The sequence below is a fragment of the Eschrichtius robustus genome, chromosome 7 (genome assembly GCF_028021215.1).
Source record: "Eschrichtius robustus isolate mEscRob2 chromosome 7, mEscRob2.pri, whole genome shotgun sequence".
Classification (NCBI taxonomy): domain Eukaryota; kingdom Metazoa; phylum Chordata; class Mammalia; order Artiodactyla; family Eschrichtiidae; genus Eschrichtius; species Eschrichtius robustus.
This window is the reverse complement of record NC_090830.1, coordinates 112,934,520-112,951,242: the sequence shown is the minus strand read 5'-3', so window position 1 is coordinate 112,951,242 and position 16,723 is coordinate 112,934,520. Positions and strand designations below refer to the sequence as shown.

Below are 16,723 nucleotides of genomic sequence, written 5' to 3'. Positions count from 1 at the left end.
TTCCTCTGCCTTTCCTTGGCCATGACTTTCAGGGAACCAGGGCCCATCCCCAGCCCTAGGAGGTGGATATTGATCGGTAAGCCAACATGGTTGTCTCACTTTCCTGACATAACTCTAGCTAATGAGATGCAAGAGGAGATCAATGAGGGCGGTTCTGTGGAGGTTTTGATTGGTCTTGAAAAGACACAGGTAGCTCAGCTCGGTTCTCTGTGATGACCTAGATGGGTGGAAGAGGGGGTGGTGGGAGGGAGGTCCAAGAGGGAGGGGATATATGTACACATATAGCTGATTCACTTCATTGTACAGCGGAAACTAACACAACATTGTAAAGCAATTATACTCCAGTTAAGAAAAAAAAAGACACTCGGGACAGAAGTGTCTTTTTTGCTACTTGCAGACTCTGTCAAGTGTGATTCTAGGATGCTAGGGACTGCGGCAGCCATCTTTGGAATATCAGGGAACCAGTTTAAAATGTCAATCCAAAGTGCTGAGGAAGGCAGAGCAGGAAGTTAGAAAGAACTCAGGTCCTTAACAGCATCACTGAACAGATGACAACCATCCCTGGAACTCCCCACCTCCAGATGACTCGCTCTGTAAGATAAGTGCCCTTATTGTTAAGCCATTTTAGTTAGGGTATTCTATAACTTGTAGTCAAAACCATCCCAACAGATACAAGAGGTGTCCGCTCCACCTATGCATTCTCTAATGATTTGACTTCCAAGCATAACTGCACATCACAGTTACTGAGGCAGCAGATGCCCCTAAAGCCTTGTGGGAGCAACTGATTTTGCCTACCAAGGGCTATACCTACATGTTTTCCGCCAGTGCTTTCTACCCTTTGCTTTAGAGGACTTCTCTCCCACTCCGTGTAGTTGGAAGTGAGGAGGGGGAAGACCTTAAACATAAATCCTGGTGCTCCATCTGGACCACCACCCCCAACCAGGGGGGGTCCTATTGATCTAGACGGAACTAATCTGGGTCCTTCCCCAGGACTGACGGAGGAATGTTGGAAGAAAAAAGCCTTCTGCCTGCTGGGACTACAAACTGGGAGAACTGGAAACTCTGGCTGGTGGTGCTCATCTTTCCTGGCACGTGGGAAGAGTCAGTCTACAGTAGAAGACCAACACACAAGTCGGAGCCCTGAGGACACTGTTCGAACGTATAGATCAAGCCATGCCTGAAACCCTGGACATCCCAGTAACCTGACCAATAAAGTCTGTTATTATTTCAGGTAGTTTTTGTTGGGCTTCTGTCATTTGCTCATGATTAGAAGCATCCCGCCTCAAATAAACACTAACCTGCCTCACCCCCACATCCTGACTCCTTCACCTTCTCTGGATACTCTTCTTTCCCAGGTCTCTCACATTTCCACTTCCTTTTCTCTACTGCTCAGCTTCCCACCTCTGAGCAAACCAACCAAAAAGTGACTGCCCTCCAGCAGGTCGGGGCTAAGTTACAGAACCTGTCCAAGTCATTCTTCAGAGCAAGCTTTAGAGGCAGCCTCATGCAGCCCCAGGCTGGGCGTGGGCATCACCACTCCCCATCACACCACCCCCCCAGAGTCTCGTCGTCTCTTTCCCTTGCCTCCCACTGCCCTGATGCTGTTTCTAAGTCTGGATGGCAAAGCTGTGGATGCTGTTTAGACCTGGACAAGCAGGTCTAAGCATTCCACTTACTAGATACTGCTCAGCATGTTCTCACATGCAAATGGGCGGGGCACTCCATGTAAGTCACTGAGTTTAAGGTGGACAGCCCAGGTGAGGCAAGACCACCACACAGAACTATGCTGCTAGGTATATACGTGTAGGTCTATCTATCTATACATCAAACATAAAATACATGTTCCGTATAATAACATATGTGTAACCCTTGTAGAGTGTAACCGGTTGGGACAGAGCAATGCCTACAAGGGAGGTTCTCTGCAGCATCAGGAGAGTGTGCTCTGCTCCGAGAAAACTGGAAAGGCCTAAATCCAGTCTTACGAAAGAGTTACAAAAAGGGGCAATTATTCACACTATAAAAAGATTCTTCACCTTATAAAAAAGGATTTACTTACAAGGCCCCACTAAACTGCATGGGCTCTATTGCATATAGAATAGGATTTGATTTGTTTAAGACTTTACAGGCACTGCCAACTACATAAATCAAGGAGCCACAGTTGAACTGAATTTGCTTTTTGCGTTTACAATGTGATATACAAAATGAGGTAATTTTACCTCGTTTGTGTCACTATTATTGATTTTCTGTGTGAGAGAAAGATAATGGCACCAAATATTATCATATCAGCTGAGGCAGGCATCTGATACAGGGACAAGCAATGCATCTCCTTCCTATCAGCGTTTCCTATAAAATGGGGTCTTTATGAACACTGCAAAAAAAGACCAAGGTACCCATCTTCTCTATTCACATAAGGTTTTTGAAGACTGAATAATAATAATAATTGTGGGTGATACTTATATATCAATAGTACTTACTATGTATCAGGCACTGTTCTAAGTGCTTTGCAGGTATTAACTCATTTCATCATCTCAATAACTTCATGTATAGTTACTATTATTATCTCTGCTTTATAGTTGAGCAAATAAGTTATGTTGCCCAAGGGCAGGAGGCAGTAACTGGCAGAGCTGAGGTAAAAATGCAGGCAGTCTGGGCCTAGGAGCCATGCTCTTGACCATCATACTATTCTGTCCTCCTTGATCTATCAGTAACGTGCAAGATGGTGAAGAGTGCCAGGGAGAGAAGTGGAAATGGGGGCTACGTAGCCTATAGCTACCTACCTAACTTACCAACGAGCTCAGGCACATTGGGCTGAGGACCCGTACTATGCAGTGAAACAGGAAGGGGGGAAGGAAGGGAGGCAGGGAGGGAGGGAAGGGAAGAGAGAAAGAGAGAAGGGAAGAAAAGGTAAGAAGGTGATTGAGAGGAGGCACAAGGGAGGTTTCTGGAGAACTAGCCTGTTTCTTGATTTGGGTGCTGGTTACATGGGGTGTGTTTAGTTTGTTAACTCTCAGCAAGCTGTACTTTTTATATACATATTTTCATGAACAAAAGTTAAAAGATGAAAGTATGGGTTTAAGAGGATTTGGGTAATATTACGAATGGCTTTAGCCCTCCTCTATTTATTTTCCAAATGCTCCAGAATGCCCGAGCAAGGCATGCTGGAGCTCAGAGGCTATGTGCACAAGTGCAATCACCCATGTGGATGATTCTCAAACCTCATGGTCCAGCCTGAGACATGCAGCAGCCCAAATATCAGCTGAGCCACCAGCAACATGGTATCATGGTTAAGAGAGTGGCGTTAAGAACTACAACGGCCGGCCCTTTGCACTTACTAGCTGTGTGATTTTGAACAAGCTACTTCCCCTCTCTGTCTGTCTTCCTTTCTGCAACTGTAGAGCTGGTATAACAGTGCTTAACTCACAGGGCTTTACTGCACATTAAACGAGCACTTACAACCGTGCCTGGCACATAGAACACACTACTGAATTTTAGCTCTTGTCCTCACTATTTAGGCTCATAGCCATGGTCTTCTCTCTTACACCAGTTGCCATATACTTTTCTTCATCATTTTCCCATTATTTAAATAATTACTACTCCCTGCCGTGTTTCAAAAAGAATTTAAGGAAGATTTGTTTTAGTTATTATTCAAGTAGTACAATCATATGATAAAAATCTGGAAAACAGAAAATCAGGTATTATACTTTTGGGAGTGTAGTCATCCTGCTGCTGCTGTGAAATGCCTGAAGTGATCTACAGGCACAAGCTATAGCTGCTACATTACAGACACCATAAAAGGGCCTGTCACAGCAGGCGGGACTATGGAGCCACACCAGTCAACATACACTCAAGAAACAGCCACAACTTTTTTTGTTTTTAATTATTAGCACCTTTAATTATTATTTATTTATTTATTTATTTTTTTTGGCTGTGTTGGGTCTTCGTTTCTGTGCGGGGGCTTCCTCCAGCCGCGGCAAGCGGGGGCCACTCTTCATCGTCGTGCGCGGGCCTCTCACTATCGCGGCCTCTCTTGTTGCGGAGCACAGGCTCCAGACGCGCAGGCTCAGTAGTTGTGGCTCACGGGCCCAGTTGCTCCGAGGCATGTGGGATCCTCCCAGACCAGGGCTTGAACCCGTGTCCCCTGCGTTGGCAGGCAGATTCTCAACCACTGCGCCACCAGGGAAGCCCCCAGCCACAACTTTTTATTCTCAAAATTTCCAGTCCCATAGAAAAGTTAGAAGGATAGTACAATATATCCTTCACCTCCATACATCCTTCACCTAGATTCACCCTTTAACATTTTGCCACAATCGCTTTCTCTTCTCTGTCTCCCCTCAGACACTTTTTTTTGCCAAATCATTCCAAAGTTAAGTTGCAGACATCATGTCATTTTATTTATAAATACTTCAGCTTTTATCTCCTAGGAACAAAGACACTGTCCTTTATAACCATAATACCATATCACACCCAAGGAACTTCACAGTTACACAGTACTGTTATCTAATACACAGTCTATATTTTTTCTAATTGCCCTAAAAATAACCTTCTTTTTCCAATTCAGGGTCCAATCAAGGGTCATAAGTACGTTTAAACTGTCATGTTTTCTTTGATCTAGGACAGCCCCAGCCCCTTGCCATTTTTTCTTTCAGAGCATTGACATTTTTGAAGAGTCCAGGCAGCTGTCTTGTAAAATATCCCACAATCTGGATTTACCTGACTATATGCTCAGGATTCAATTCAGGTGAAACATTTTTGGAAAAATGCTACATGCGGACTTCCCTGGTGGCGCAGTGGTTAAGAATCGCCTGCCAATGCAGGGGACAGGGGTTCAATCCTTGGTCCGGGAAGATCCCACATGCCGCAAGCAACTAAGCCCGTGCACCACAACTATTGAGCCTGCGCTCTAGAGCTTGTGAGCCACAACTACTGAGCCCACGTGCCACAACTACTGAAGCCCGTGCACCTAGAGCCCGTGCTCGGCAACAAGAGAAGCCACCGCAATGAGAAGCCCACGCACTCCAACGAAGAGCAGCCCCCACTCGCTGCAACTAGAGAAAAGCCCACGTGCAGCAACGAAGGCCCAATGCAGCCAAAAATAAATTAAATAAATAAATAAATAAAGTGCTACATGGCTGGTGCTTTATACTTCACAGTGTAACATGTAAGGAGGTACATAGTAGTCATTTGTTCCATTTTTGTGTTGCTACATTTGATCATTTGATTAAGCTGATGCCCACCCAAACCTTTCCATTGTAAAGGTATTCTTTTTCTCTTTGTAGCACATAAGTAATCTGTGGAGGGATTCTTTGAGTCCTTGTGACTATCTTATACCCAAAAAATCTTTTTTATCCGATAGTTTTGACATCTGTTGATAATGTACCTGAATCAATGATCACATTAGTGTTGCAAAACAGTCACTGTGATGTTTACTGTGTGGCTGAAATGAACCCCTGCAAATCAAATCCCGTTTTTCCCCCAACTTGCATTATTATTTCAGAACTATAACATCAGAACTATTTCAGAGGTTCATCTGCTTGACTCCACCTGACAGTGATTCATAACACCTGTTTTACATTTCTCTGATCTTGATCCACATGAGCAGGTACATTAAGTGCAAACAAACATATAAATGTACTGGCTTAAGCAGTGGGCAGGAAGCTACCTGTCTATACAAGCAAGAGGTTGCCTAGTCTTTAGAGCCCCATTTCCTATAGTAGATCAAATTCCATGTCAAGAAATGTTTATTTTCCAGGAGCTGAAATAGCTCAGTTGGGAGAGCATTAGACTGAAGAAATGTCTGTTTTCTCAAAGACAGTTCTATATCGGCATCAGTTTCAGGCATCAAAGAAGGGAGAGAAGGGGACACAGTGGGTTCAGGCAGTAGACTCCTGGCACAATCTTAAAACATTAAAAGATTGTGCAGGGGACTTCCCTGGTGGTTCAGTGGTAAAGAACCCGCCTTCCAATGCAGGGGACGCGGGTTCAATCCCTGGTCAGGGAACTAAGATCCCACGTGCCACGGGGCAACTAAGCCCATGCGTGTGCCACAACTACTGAGCTTGTGTGCCTCAACTAGAGCCCACTTGCCACAAACTACAGAGCCCAGTCGCCCTGGAGCCTGCGTGCCACAACTAGAGAAGAGAAAACCTGCACGCCACAACTAGAGAGAAGCCCGCGTGCGGCAACGAAAGATGCCCCATGCCACAAGTAAGACCCAATGCGGCCAAAAATAAGTAAAATAAATAATAAATAAATCTTAAAAAAAAAAAAAGATTGTGCAGACCTAGACGCTAGGATAGTACCAAATCACATGAGCCAGCTGCTTCAAGCAGCCTGCTTCCCCTGCCCCTGTGAATGATACTTCTTCCCGTCAACAGTCCTTCAGAGTCCAAACAACATCCCCAGACCAGCTGCATTAGAATCCCCCGGGAAGCTGGTTAAGAAACAGATGCCCCAGTCCCACCTCTGACCAACTGAATCAGAGCCCTCCTGGAGGGTTTGGGACTCAGTGTGTTGAGATCCCAGAGGATCTCATGAGCAGCCAGGTTTGGGAACCCTTGCTTAGAGAAGACCCACTGTAGCCTCCAAAAGGGTACTATCGCATAGGCCACACAATGGTAGATGGTAGTTAAGGATCAGTCCCATTACATGATGGCCATCCAGCCAACAACTGACCCCCAGCGGTCTGAAACGAGGGCAAAGGGTTTCAACCTAGATGGTCAATTGCACCCCCAATTTATAGCCTACTCAAGGCTGAAAAAAAGGTCACTATACTCAGAGAAGTTGCCAGATCTATGGTTCTCCAAATTTAGTCTCTACCAGAGCATCTGGGAACATCACGCCCCAAAGATTCTAAGTCAGAGATCTCCTCTGGGGCCCAGGAATGTGTGCTTACAACAAGCTCTCCAGATGATTCTGATGCAGGGGTCCAAGGACCATACTTTGAGAGACCCTGGCCTAGATGCTAGTCTGCTCCTATCTATGACAGTCTAAGAGCAAGAGTTGGATAAAACTGTGTTGGCTTTCATTTGAAAACTACTTACCAAACCAAAGAAACAAAATATAAAGTCATATGGGAAATGTTTCTGAGCAATTAATTAACCACACAGAAACATTCAGATGATATGAAACCCTCCATAGAAGGTACTGAATTCCACCCCAACATTTCATCCCACTTGAGGACTATAGGCAGGCTGAGTCAAGAGCATGCGACCAAGGCTCCCAGCACGAAGTCCCTACTTCAGGTTCCATATTAGCAGTCTCCAGAAGGGCACCAGGGGCCCAGGACCACCCCCTGGAGGGCACTTGAATCATCTGAATCAAACAATATTTCTGACTGTCAAGGTCCTGCCTGATTCCAGCTTCCCGTTCACATTGTGAGGGAGCAACCTCAAGGCAATTCGTTCTCTCTCTGCCCTGTCCTCTACTGTTAACCCTAGACTTAGCCAAGATTAACATGTGTGCTCGTGCCCCAGAAATGGAGGTGGCTAGGCCACTGGCATCCGGGAGGAAAGAGTGTGCTAACTGTGGGAAAAGGGGCAGACAGAGAAAGTGCTGGTCAGCTCCATGCTGAGCTGGCCTTTGGCTCGCTGGGAATCAGAAGTATGGCTGGAAGACTGCAACCAAGGCTCAGGGTGTCAGGGACTCCCGCTGCAGGAGGTCATATGACATATCCTTCCCTCCCATGGCCCAGGCAGCTTTCCACCCAGGAAACGCCAGGAAACAAGCCACCCTTATGGTACAAATGCGGTATAGCACTCCCAGGAAAGGTCCTTCCATGGACATCAAAATATACCCTCAGGTTCCCAACCCAAGCAGGCTCATGGTGAAAGGACAACCACACCAGCCAGCTCCTGGGGCTCTTACCTGACTGGAACACATATCTGGCCAAGCCTTGCATTAGTTCTGCTGGCCATGTTGGGGGCGCAGACTCCCCTGTTTCCCTCTTCAGACGAAATGTCAACTCAAAGCCAAAACCACTAGGTCCATCTGTTCCTGTGAATCTGGAAGGAATAAAAAGCAAATGTTTTTTGTTTAACTACCTTAGGGAAGACACTGTTTTGTTGTCTAATTAAAGTTCTTCCCCTTTTTGGGTAGGCTCGGCATCCAAACCCCCTAGTCGGAGGAATCTTGAGCCTTGAGGGGAGGAAGCACCTCGATAGCCAATAAGGAACCAGAACTCTAGCCTTGCCCTCCTGCCAGCTACAGCACATGTGTGTGACCTCAGCCCCGCCAATCAAATTCCCCTGCTGGTACTCTGAATTACGAGTTCCAGGTTTTGTGGCTCTGGACCATTCCTTTCTGTATGATTGAGGCTCCATTACTGAAAATAATCCTTACACTCTTTATTCCTTCAAGCTATTAATAAGCACCTACTTAGTTTGCTAAGGATATATGTCCTACTGTATGCCCGATGAGGATGAGACCCTTTCTCCGCTGCCACCTCCACCCTGCCCCACAAGGGGACAATCCTTGGGCTAAACTGGCTGGCCTCCAAACTCAGCATTGGAGGATGGGTCCCAAAGCAGATTCCAAATATCCAAATACTGGGAGGGCCCATGATCTTCCTGAAAGCCAGCACCCCACATGCACTCATCAATCAGCACATGCTCTTCCTGAAACCTGGCACCCCGTGTGTACTCTTCAATCACTGGAACCTTGAGGAAGCAGAGTTTGCCCTCCCTTCCCATCCTCAAGTGGCCCAGAATGATGATGGCCACAAACATCATAGGGAGATGAGGCAGGGCAGCAGTGCCTGCCTCCCTGTCTGCTAGGAAACGCCCAGGAGGCTGAGTCTCACTGGAGTCCCTGAAATGGACTTCTGCCAGAGAGGGAAATGATGTGGATTAGAGAGCAAGGCTGGTTGGTGGTGGCACCTCCTGGGGTGAGGGAAGCATTCAGGGAGGGGCTCCTGAGAGTTACAGGAGGCTTGCCAGCATGGGAAGGGTTAAAAGTTAAACTATGTTCATGATATAATTTTCAGTAATTATATCTTGTACAAACATGAGCCACAATGATTATACACATTTAAACTCCTCAGCATACAAATACAAGCCATAAAATAAGATGACAGCCAACACCTCCTTGCGAGCCAAGCTACCGGAACAGGCGGTCAGAGGGGAGAATGCTGAAGGGGCAATGATGCAGTCAGTGCCCAACCCTGGGATTCCATGTGGCATCTTTCATCCATCATCATCATCATCGCCCCCAAGGGGCCAGGCCGGGAGACTGGGCAGAAAGAGGTGCTAACGTCTCAGAAGCTCTGACACCAGGGCTAGCCCTGCTTGTGTACCCGAGTTGGTCCAGCCCTCCTGCACTTGCTGCAGTGAGGAGCTCACCTCTGATAAGCTAAGTTCTCTAAAGGACTGAAAAGGAAGTCTTAGAATCACTATTTTCTCTGAGTATCTATAACTGTGGGAGGCACACTCCATTTTGGGGTACACACCCAGAATTTTGGAGACCGGGCTAGAAGATGCCTGGCAGGATGCAGTGTAAGCTATTTTCTTTCCTTGCTGAGTTGCCCTGTCTGGGGGCAATTCTATGCAGAAAGGCTGAGGGAATAGCTAAGCAAGCTGAGGCTGTAAGAGCTGCCTCCCAAGGGCTATAGGCTTGCGAGGGGTATGAAAACCTGGGGTAATGCAAGACTGACTTGGAGTTAAAACCCTACAAAGAGAGATGGGTCACTAGGGCAAAGGGAAGATTTCAAGCAGCCACCAATTAGAGGCAGCTTTGTAAAATGTATTAGACCATTACTCCCGGGCTTTCATCTCAGGCCAAGAAAAATACATGATTTCTAACCGCAAAAACTTGAGTAACAGACTAAAAGAAACATGCTCCTCGGACTGTGCGATGGGGTGAATCCTCAGATGCAGAGAGAGTAGGCACATGCATCCAAGCAGCACCGCCTCTCTAAAGAGGGCTGTGCATGCACACACACGCATTTCTACACCATCTGCCTCCACACGGGGTGCTTTCTGGGCCAGCTCTGCGGTGGGCAGGCCGGCCCTCACTTGACTGCCTGAGACGGACAGGTCTGGCCAGATGGTCTCCACCTGCGTTTGATTACCACCCACCAGGCTGGCTGGATGCAACCTCTAAACTCTGAAACATGAGTTTGGAATGGCCCAGCCTCAGGATAAACACACAACCTGGAGCCTGTCAGAAGGCCTCTTCTTCAAAGCAGATTGCTCAGGCAACAGCCCAGTGACAAGGTCATTCAGTCTTTAAGGTCCCCTGGAGGGGCCTGGCCTGGTCTGCATTTCCTCAAGTGAGGGCTTCTCCAGCCAAAGCAGATTTATCTGACCAGAGGATGAAGCCCCTCCCGGAGAGCGGCTGTCTCGCGCATCCTCCAAGAAAGGAAAGCGTGAGAGGAAATCGGCACGTGCTGCAGAAGGTGGGATCTGGGTCAGAGCAAAGAATTTTTCTAACACCGAAGGCTGCTAAAATACTGGCTGGTGGTAAAGGGGCCCAGTGGAATTTCTTCCTACAGAGATTCTTAAAGGAATATACTACAGATCCTCCCCAATCTGGTAGGGAGGGGTTCTAACTGTCTTGTTGCAGAAGGATGGATGAGACGGCCTCTCAGGATTGTTTCCAGCTCAAGAACTTCTGATCCTGCTCACTGAGGTGCTCAAGGGAGAAGCTGGCTTTGTCCCAGCAGTTTAGTGAGCCTAGGCAATGGCTGTGCCAGCCTCAAGAGTAACATTAAACCTGCCAACAGGAAAAACATGTGCCTCGAATCCTGACATAGTTGTGCAACCACTGGAACCTGCCCAAAGGTCTCCCCCAAAGCACCTGATTAAGAAGGTACCAATCAGACAAACAGGAACCTGGGAGAGACTTTCTAGAGTGTGGGTAAGCAGAAAAAGCTGACCTAAAAGTTGGCATCTCATGCTCAACACCATTAATTATATATATATTAGGAAAATTCAAATCAAAACTACAATGAGGTGCCAGTTCATACCCTCTAGGATGGCCAAAATAAAAGACAGACAGTAACAAGTGTTGGCGAGGATGTAGAGAAATTGGAACACTCACACTTTGCTGGTGGGAAGTAAAATGGCAGAGCTGCTTTGGAAAACAGTTTGGCAGTTCTTCAAAAAGTTAAATATACCATATGACACAGCTGTTCCTCTCCTAGGTATATACCCAGGAGAACCAAAAACATTTTTCACACAAAAACTTGTACACTAATGTTCACAGTAGCATTATTCATAATAACCAAAAAGTGGAAGCAACCAAAATGTCATCAACATATAAACAGATAAACAAAACATAGTATATCCATACAATGGAACATTATTTGGCAATAAAAAGGAATGCTGTACTGATTATTTGCTATAACATGGGTGAACCCTGGAAACATTATGCTAAGTGAATGAAGCCAGATACAAAAGACCACATATTGTATGATTCCATTTATATGAAATGTCCAGAATAGACAACTCCACAGAGACAGAAAGACTAGTGGTTGCCAGGGGTTAGAGAAGGAGAGAATGGGGAATGACTGCAAATGGGTATAGAGATTCTTTTTGGAGTGATGGAAATGTTCTGGAATTAAATAATGGTGATGATTGCACAACCTTGTGAATATACTAAAAAGCACTGAATTGTACACTTTAAAAGGGTGAATCTCATGGTATGTGAATTATATCAAAAAAAAAAAAAAAAAAGCTGGCATCTCAGATACACCTAAATGCTAGGGGAAGCAGGGCCAACCATGTCAAGTACTCCAGGCCTTTACCTGGCTCTATCTACTAATAACCACTACAATTAACTGAATACCTACTAAGTTTGAGGCCTTGTACTAAGCACTTTTCTGATGCCATATTATTTAATTCTCCAACAACCCTGTGACTCAGCCATTGTTTTCCTCATTTAACTAACATATGAGAAAAAGACACTTGAGAGAGTTTAAGTAATATTCTATACGTCACACAGTAAGCAAGTGATGGACTTCAGACTTGAGGTCTGCCTGACTCCAAAGCCCATCTTCTTATTGCTGTGTGACCTCAGGCAAAATATTTAACCTCTCCATGCCTCAGTTTTCTCATCTATAAAATGGGGATAATAACAGTAACAGTAACTATTTCAGAGTTGTTGTGAGGATTAAATATTCAGAAACCACCTGGAACACTATAGGCATTATATCACACTAAGTGAAAGAAGGCAGTTACAAAAGACCATATGTTGTATGAATCCATGTATGTGATATGATAAATAATATAATTTGTAATATATATTTATATTACATAAAATGTCAAGAATAGGCAAACCTATAGGAACAGAAAGTAGATCAGTGACTGCCTCAGGCTGAGGACTGAGGGCAAATGCAGAGTCACTGCTAATGGGTGTGGGGTTTCTTTTGAGGGTGATAAAAAAAGTTCTAAAATTAGTTTATGGTGATGGTTACATAACTCTTGAATATACTAAAAACCACTAAACCGTACACTTTATGATGGTTATATAACTGTTGAATATACTAAAAACCACTAAACCGTATACTAAAAACCACTAACCATACACTGTATGGTATGTGAATTTTATCTCAATAAAGCTGTTTTTAAAACCTGAGGGGAAAAAATCCCAAAGAACTAATAGTAAAAAAAATTCACAAACTATAGCTATAGATATATTCCCCTTAAGCATACAACAAGATGGTCAATCTCACTCATTTGCAACTCAAAAGCAAATTAAAAAAACAATGATACCATTATCACTTATCAGATTGGCAAAAATTTTAAAGTATGACATTACATTCTATTGATGAGGCTGTGGGGAAAGAGGTATTTTCATATGTTGCTGGTGGGGATATAAATTAGTACAACCTTTTTGGAGGGGAAGTTAGCAACACCTAACAAAATTACATATTGTTTACCTTTTTTTTTTTGGACATGCTGCACAGCTTGCAGGATCTCAGTTCCCTGACCAGGGATTGAACCTGGGCCACGGCAGTGAAAGCCCAGAATCCTAACCACTAGACCACCAGGGAACTCCCATCATATTGTTTACCTTTTGACCCAGCGATCCCACTCTAAGAATTTGTGATCCCCAAATACTGGAAGCAACTAAATGCCCATTCATAGGAGAGTGGTCCAAAGAGTACTATGCAGATACAAGAAAGAATGAGGAAGAGCTCTACAAACTGATATGGTAACTGTTAAGTAAAAACAACAAAAGAGTACTATAGCATGCCACCTTTTGAGGAAGAGAAAAGGGAAGACAGGAAAATGTACATGTATCTGCTCATTTCTGCAAAAAGCAACACAGGAAGGATAAATCAGAAATAAGATTGGTTATCTACAGGCAATAGCAATAGGAGGGAATCAGGTGGAAAGTACTGTGGGGTGTGGGATGTATGAGTGTATGACATTTCTCTGAATATACATTTTTTTGGATCAATGATAATGCTTTCACATACTCAGAATAAACAAGGATGGAGGAAAATGCTAAATGTAATACAAACATAAATTAGTGAACTTAACTGTACTTCAGATGAACAATATAACCACACTGAAGAGGGGAAAAAAAGAAGCCACCCAAGTGCCTTATGTACACAGTATGTTTACATATGTCATCAGGCTAAAGGCAAAAAGAACAGTAAAATACTGAACTCTGGTTAGTAGGTTTACTTTTTGCAGTGTTATGAGTTGGTAATTCTGAAACTACCTTCTGTGTAAATGTACTGTGGATAATGAGAGCCACGTTTCTCTCATTGTCAGAAATGTTAAAAACTGGTAAACATGTCAAAGTTAGAAATACATAAAAAAGGATGGATAGAATGAGCCTCATAGTATAATTTTGGAATTAGAGGTATCAATATGGTATTTAATAGAGGGATAGATATAGAAATAGATAAAGATGTGGGTGTGGGTGTGATATATGTGTGTGTATTTCCTAGCTCTCTCCACTAAGTGACACCCCAAAAGCAATGATAACTCCCAGCACTCAGATTTTGGTGCCTAAATACCATCTGCCATTAAAAGAAACCAGAGCTCACTGGAGAAATGGCTGAATCTAGGGCTGGGAAAGCACAAAATGAGCCTGGAACTTTTTGTTGTGCCAGAAGGTAAGTAAGTACTTGAAGAATGATGGGAACATGTCAAAAGTGGAGAGAAGCCAAACTGAAGAGCTCCCACTGGCCAAATCTAGGACAATTTGAGCATCGAAACAAATGGTATTAACAAATTATAACCTATTAAAGTAAAAATCCATGACTCCATACTGATTGTAATGGACCTAGTAACATTGGCTCTATAGATTTTGGACTTAACAGCCTCCATAATTACATGCGTCAATTCCTTATTTTATGTATATAAGAGGGGTAGCAGCTTTTCCCTCTTGTGTTTGGAAAAAGCCTTTTCTGTAAATATATTCTGTGGTATTTATAAGAGTAAAACATTTAGAAACAATCTAAATGTTCTACAAGTAGGGGTATTATCAGTTCTGGTGCATTGTGTGGTGGGACATTACATGGTCATTAAAAATGAGACTTCTTGAAAGCAGCAGGACTAATCCCTGAGTTTTGAGAGGCAAAGGGTTTTCCACCTCTAACTGGTAAGGAGGAACAGGAAGTATAAGTCAGAACCCCACTCTATATCCATTATTGTTTGCTGTTCACCTACTACTAACTATAAGATAAAAATATAAATAACTTTTTTTAATGGTCATGAAATTGGAACCTTTGTGCATTACTTGTGGGAATATAAAATGGTGTGGCCACTGTGGAAGACAGTATAGTGGTTTCTCAAAAAAAAAAAAAATAAACATAGATTAAAGATTAAACACAGATTTATCAGATGATTTAGCAATTCCACTTCTGGGTATATAACCGAAAGAAATGAAAGCAGGTACTTGAACAGATTTTGTACACCCATGTTCACAGCAGCTTTATTCAACAGCCCAAAGGTGAAAATAACCCGAATGTCCATCAACGAATGAATGGATTAAAAAAAATGTGCTATATACATACAATGGAAAATTATTTAGCCTTAAAAAGGAAGGAAATTCTGACACATGCTACAACATGAATGAGCCTTGAAGACATTATGCTAAGTGAAGTAAGCTAGTCACAAAAGAACAAACATTATATGATTCCACTCACATGAGGTCCCTAGAGTAGTCAAATTCAGAGAGGCAGAAGATAGAATGGTGGTTGCCAGGGGCTATGGGAAGAGGGGAATGGGATGTTATTGTTTAATGGGTATAGAGTTTCAGTTTGAGAAGTTGAAAAAGTTCTGGAGATGGATGGTGGTAATAATAATTCCACTAAATACATCAAAAATGATTAAAATGATAAATTTCATGTTATGTATATTTTACTAGAAACAAATGGTTTTGAAAAAGCATGAAACAAAACTTACTATAATGTGTGATCCAAAATACTTGTGTAGACACACACAATGTAAAAATATATAAGAAAAAGGAAGAAAATGCAATAAAATTATTGAATATTATAGTGGCTATCACAATACAATTTTTCTTTTTCAAACTTCTTTGTATTTTCCAAGTTTTCTAGCATTTATACCCTCCAGTCTAGACTGTAAACCCCACAAGGGCAGGACTGTGTCTTGTGCACTACTGTATCTGCCAGTTTAGCCTGCCAGGCTTCTCACAGAACCTGTTGGCTAAGTGTCCATATTGGACACTCATGGTATGACAGGAGAGTCCTGTGGTCAGTGCCCACTTTTTCTGGGGGTGGCCTGGATACTTCCACTGGTATCTGAAGCAAGAAACGCTGGGCCAGCTAAGAATGCCACTGACCTTGGGAAGGTGGTACCTCTGAAGTCAGGTCTACAGACTGTGGCTCAGTCTCAAGCTCAGTGCTGGTGTCAGAAGAAAAGGAAGAGGGGACCATTTTCCTCTGGAGACATATGGCACAGGAGGCCAGCCCAGTCCAATTCCAGAATCAAGACTGATGTCACTTCATTCCCTACAAAAGCTCCTGTTGTCCTTCCTCCCCTACCCCCTGGTTCCAGGCTGGCTGGAGAACTGGGTAAACCAGGCCTTTATCCTGGGGCTGGTCTTCCTTTCCAACCAGCCCTCCTCCTTGGGATCAGGCTTAGTTCTCTGCTTTACTGAGTTGGATATTCTCTCCCAGAAGAATGGAGCCTCTAGGTCCCGTCCCAGGGGAATAGACAGGAAAGCTTTTCCTTTGGTGTCCTCCCTCCAAGTGCACACACATATCCCCAGCTGGACCCAGCGATTACAGAAAGAACTGAAACGAAGACCTCCAGTAGCTCTGGGGCTCGGCACAGGAGGCTGCCTATCTCTTCTCCACAAGCTCTCTGCCTCCCAGGGCAACACCAAGCAAGTGCAAGGACCATATATCTAAACTCCAGCACATGCTTGGAGCACCAGCTGCCTTTACTATTTGCACCAAGTTTCTTGAGAAGGTCAGTCTGCTCCAAGGCCCTCAGTGCTGGCCCAAGCCCCATGACGCCCTGCGATTGGCCACTACTCTGCCCCTTACACCCATGCAGAGAATAAAGAGCTGCCTGGCAAACAGAGGGCACCACTGGAAACCACTTCACTAGGGAAAACAGAATGTGAGCATTTCCCCATGCATGGCCTCCATCTGCCCCTAGGGGACTTTCTAGGTGAAGAAAGAGGGACAAAAGCCAGAGCCCCGCTTTCTCCAGGGCTCAGCTCCTGCCACCTCCTTACCACACATAGTTTCCCCAGGTAACCTCATAAAATGGTTTGCAGCACCAGGTCTGTGTTGAGG

The 16,723-nt window shown here is 44.2% G+C and overlaps 1 protein-coding gene across 4 annotated transcripts in view; it reads right to left on the bottom strand.

Moving 5' to 3' along the window:
- Positions 1–16,723, bottom strand: part of SUFU (SUFU negative regulator of hedgehog signaling) — a 110,328-nt gene that overhangs the window by 69,654 nt on the left and 23,951 nt on the right. For all 4 annotated transcript variants that reach the window (XM_068548464.1, XM_068548466.1, XM_068548467.1 and 1 more), the window contains exon 3: positions 7,864–8,000. In XM_068548464.1, the coding sequence (XP_068404565.1) occupies positions 7,864–8,000 (137 nt within the window). The remainder of the gene's footprint in view (positions 1–7,863; positions 8,001–16,723) is intronic.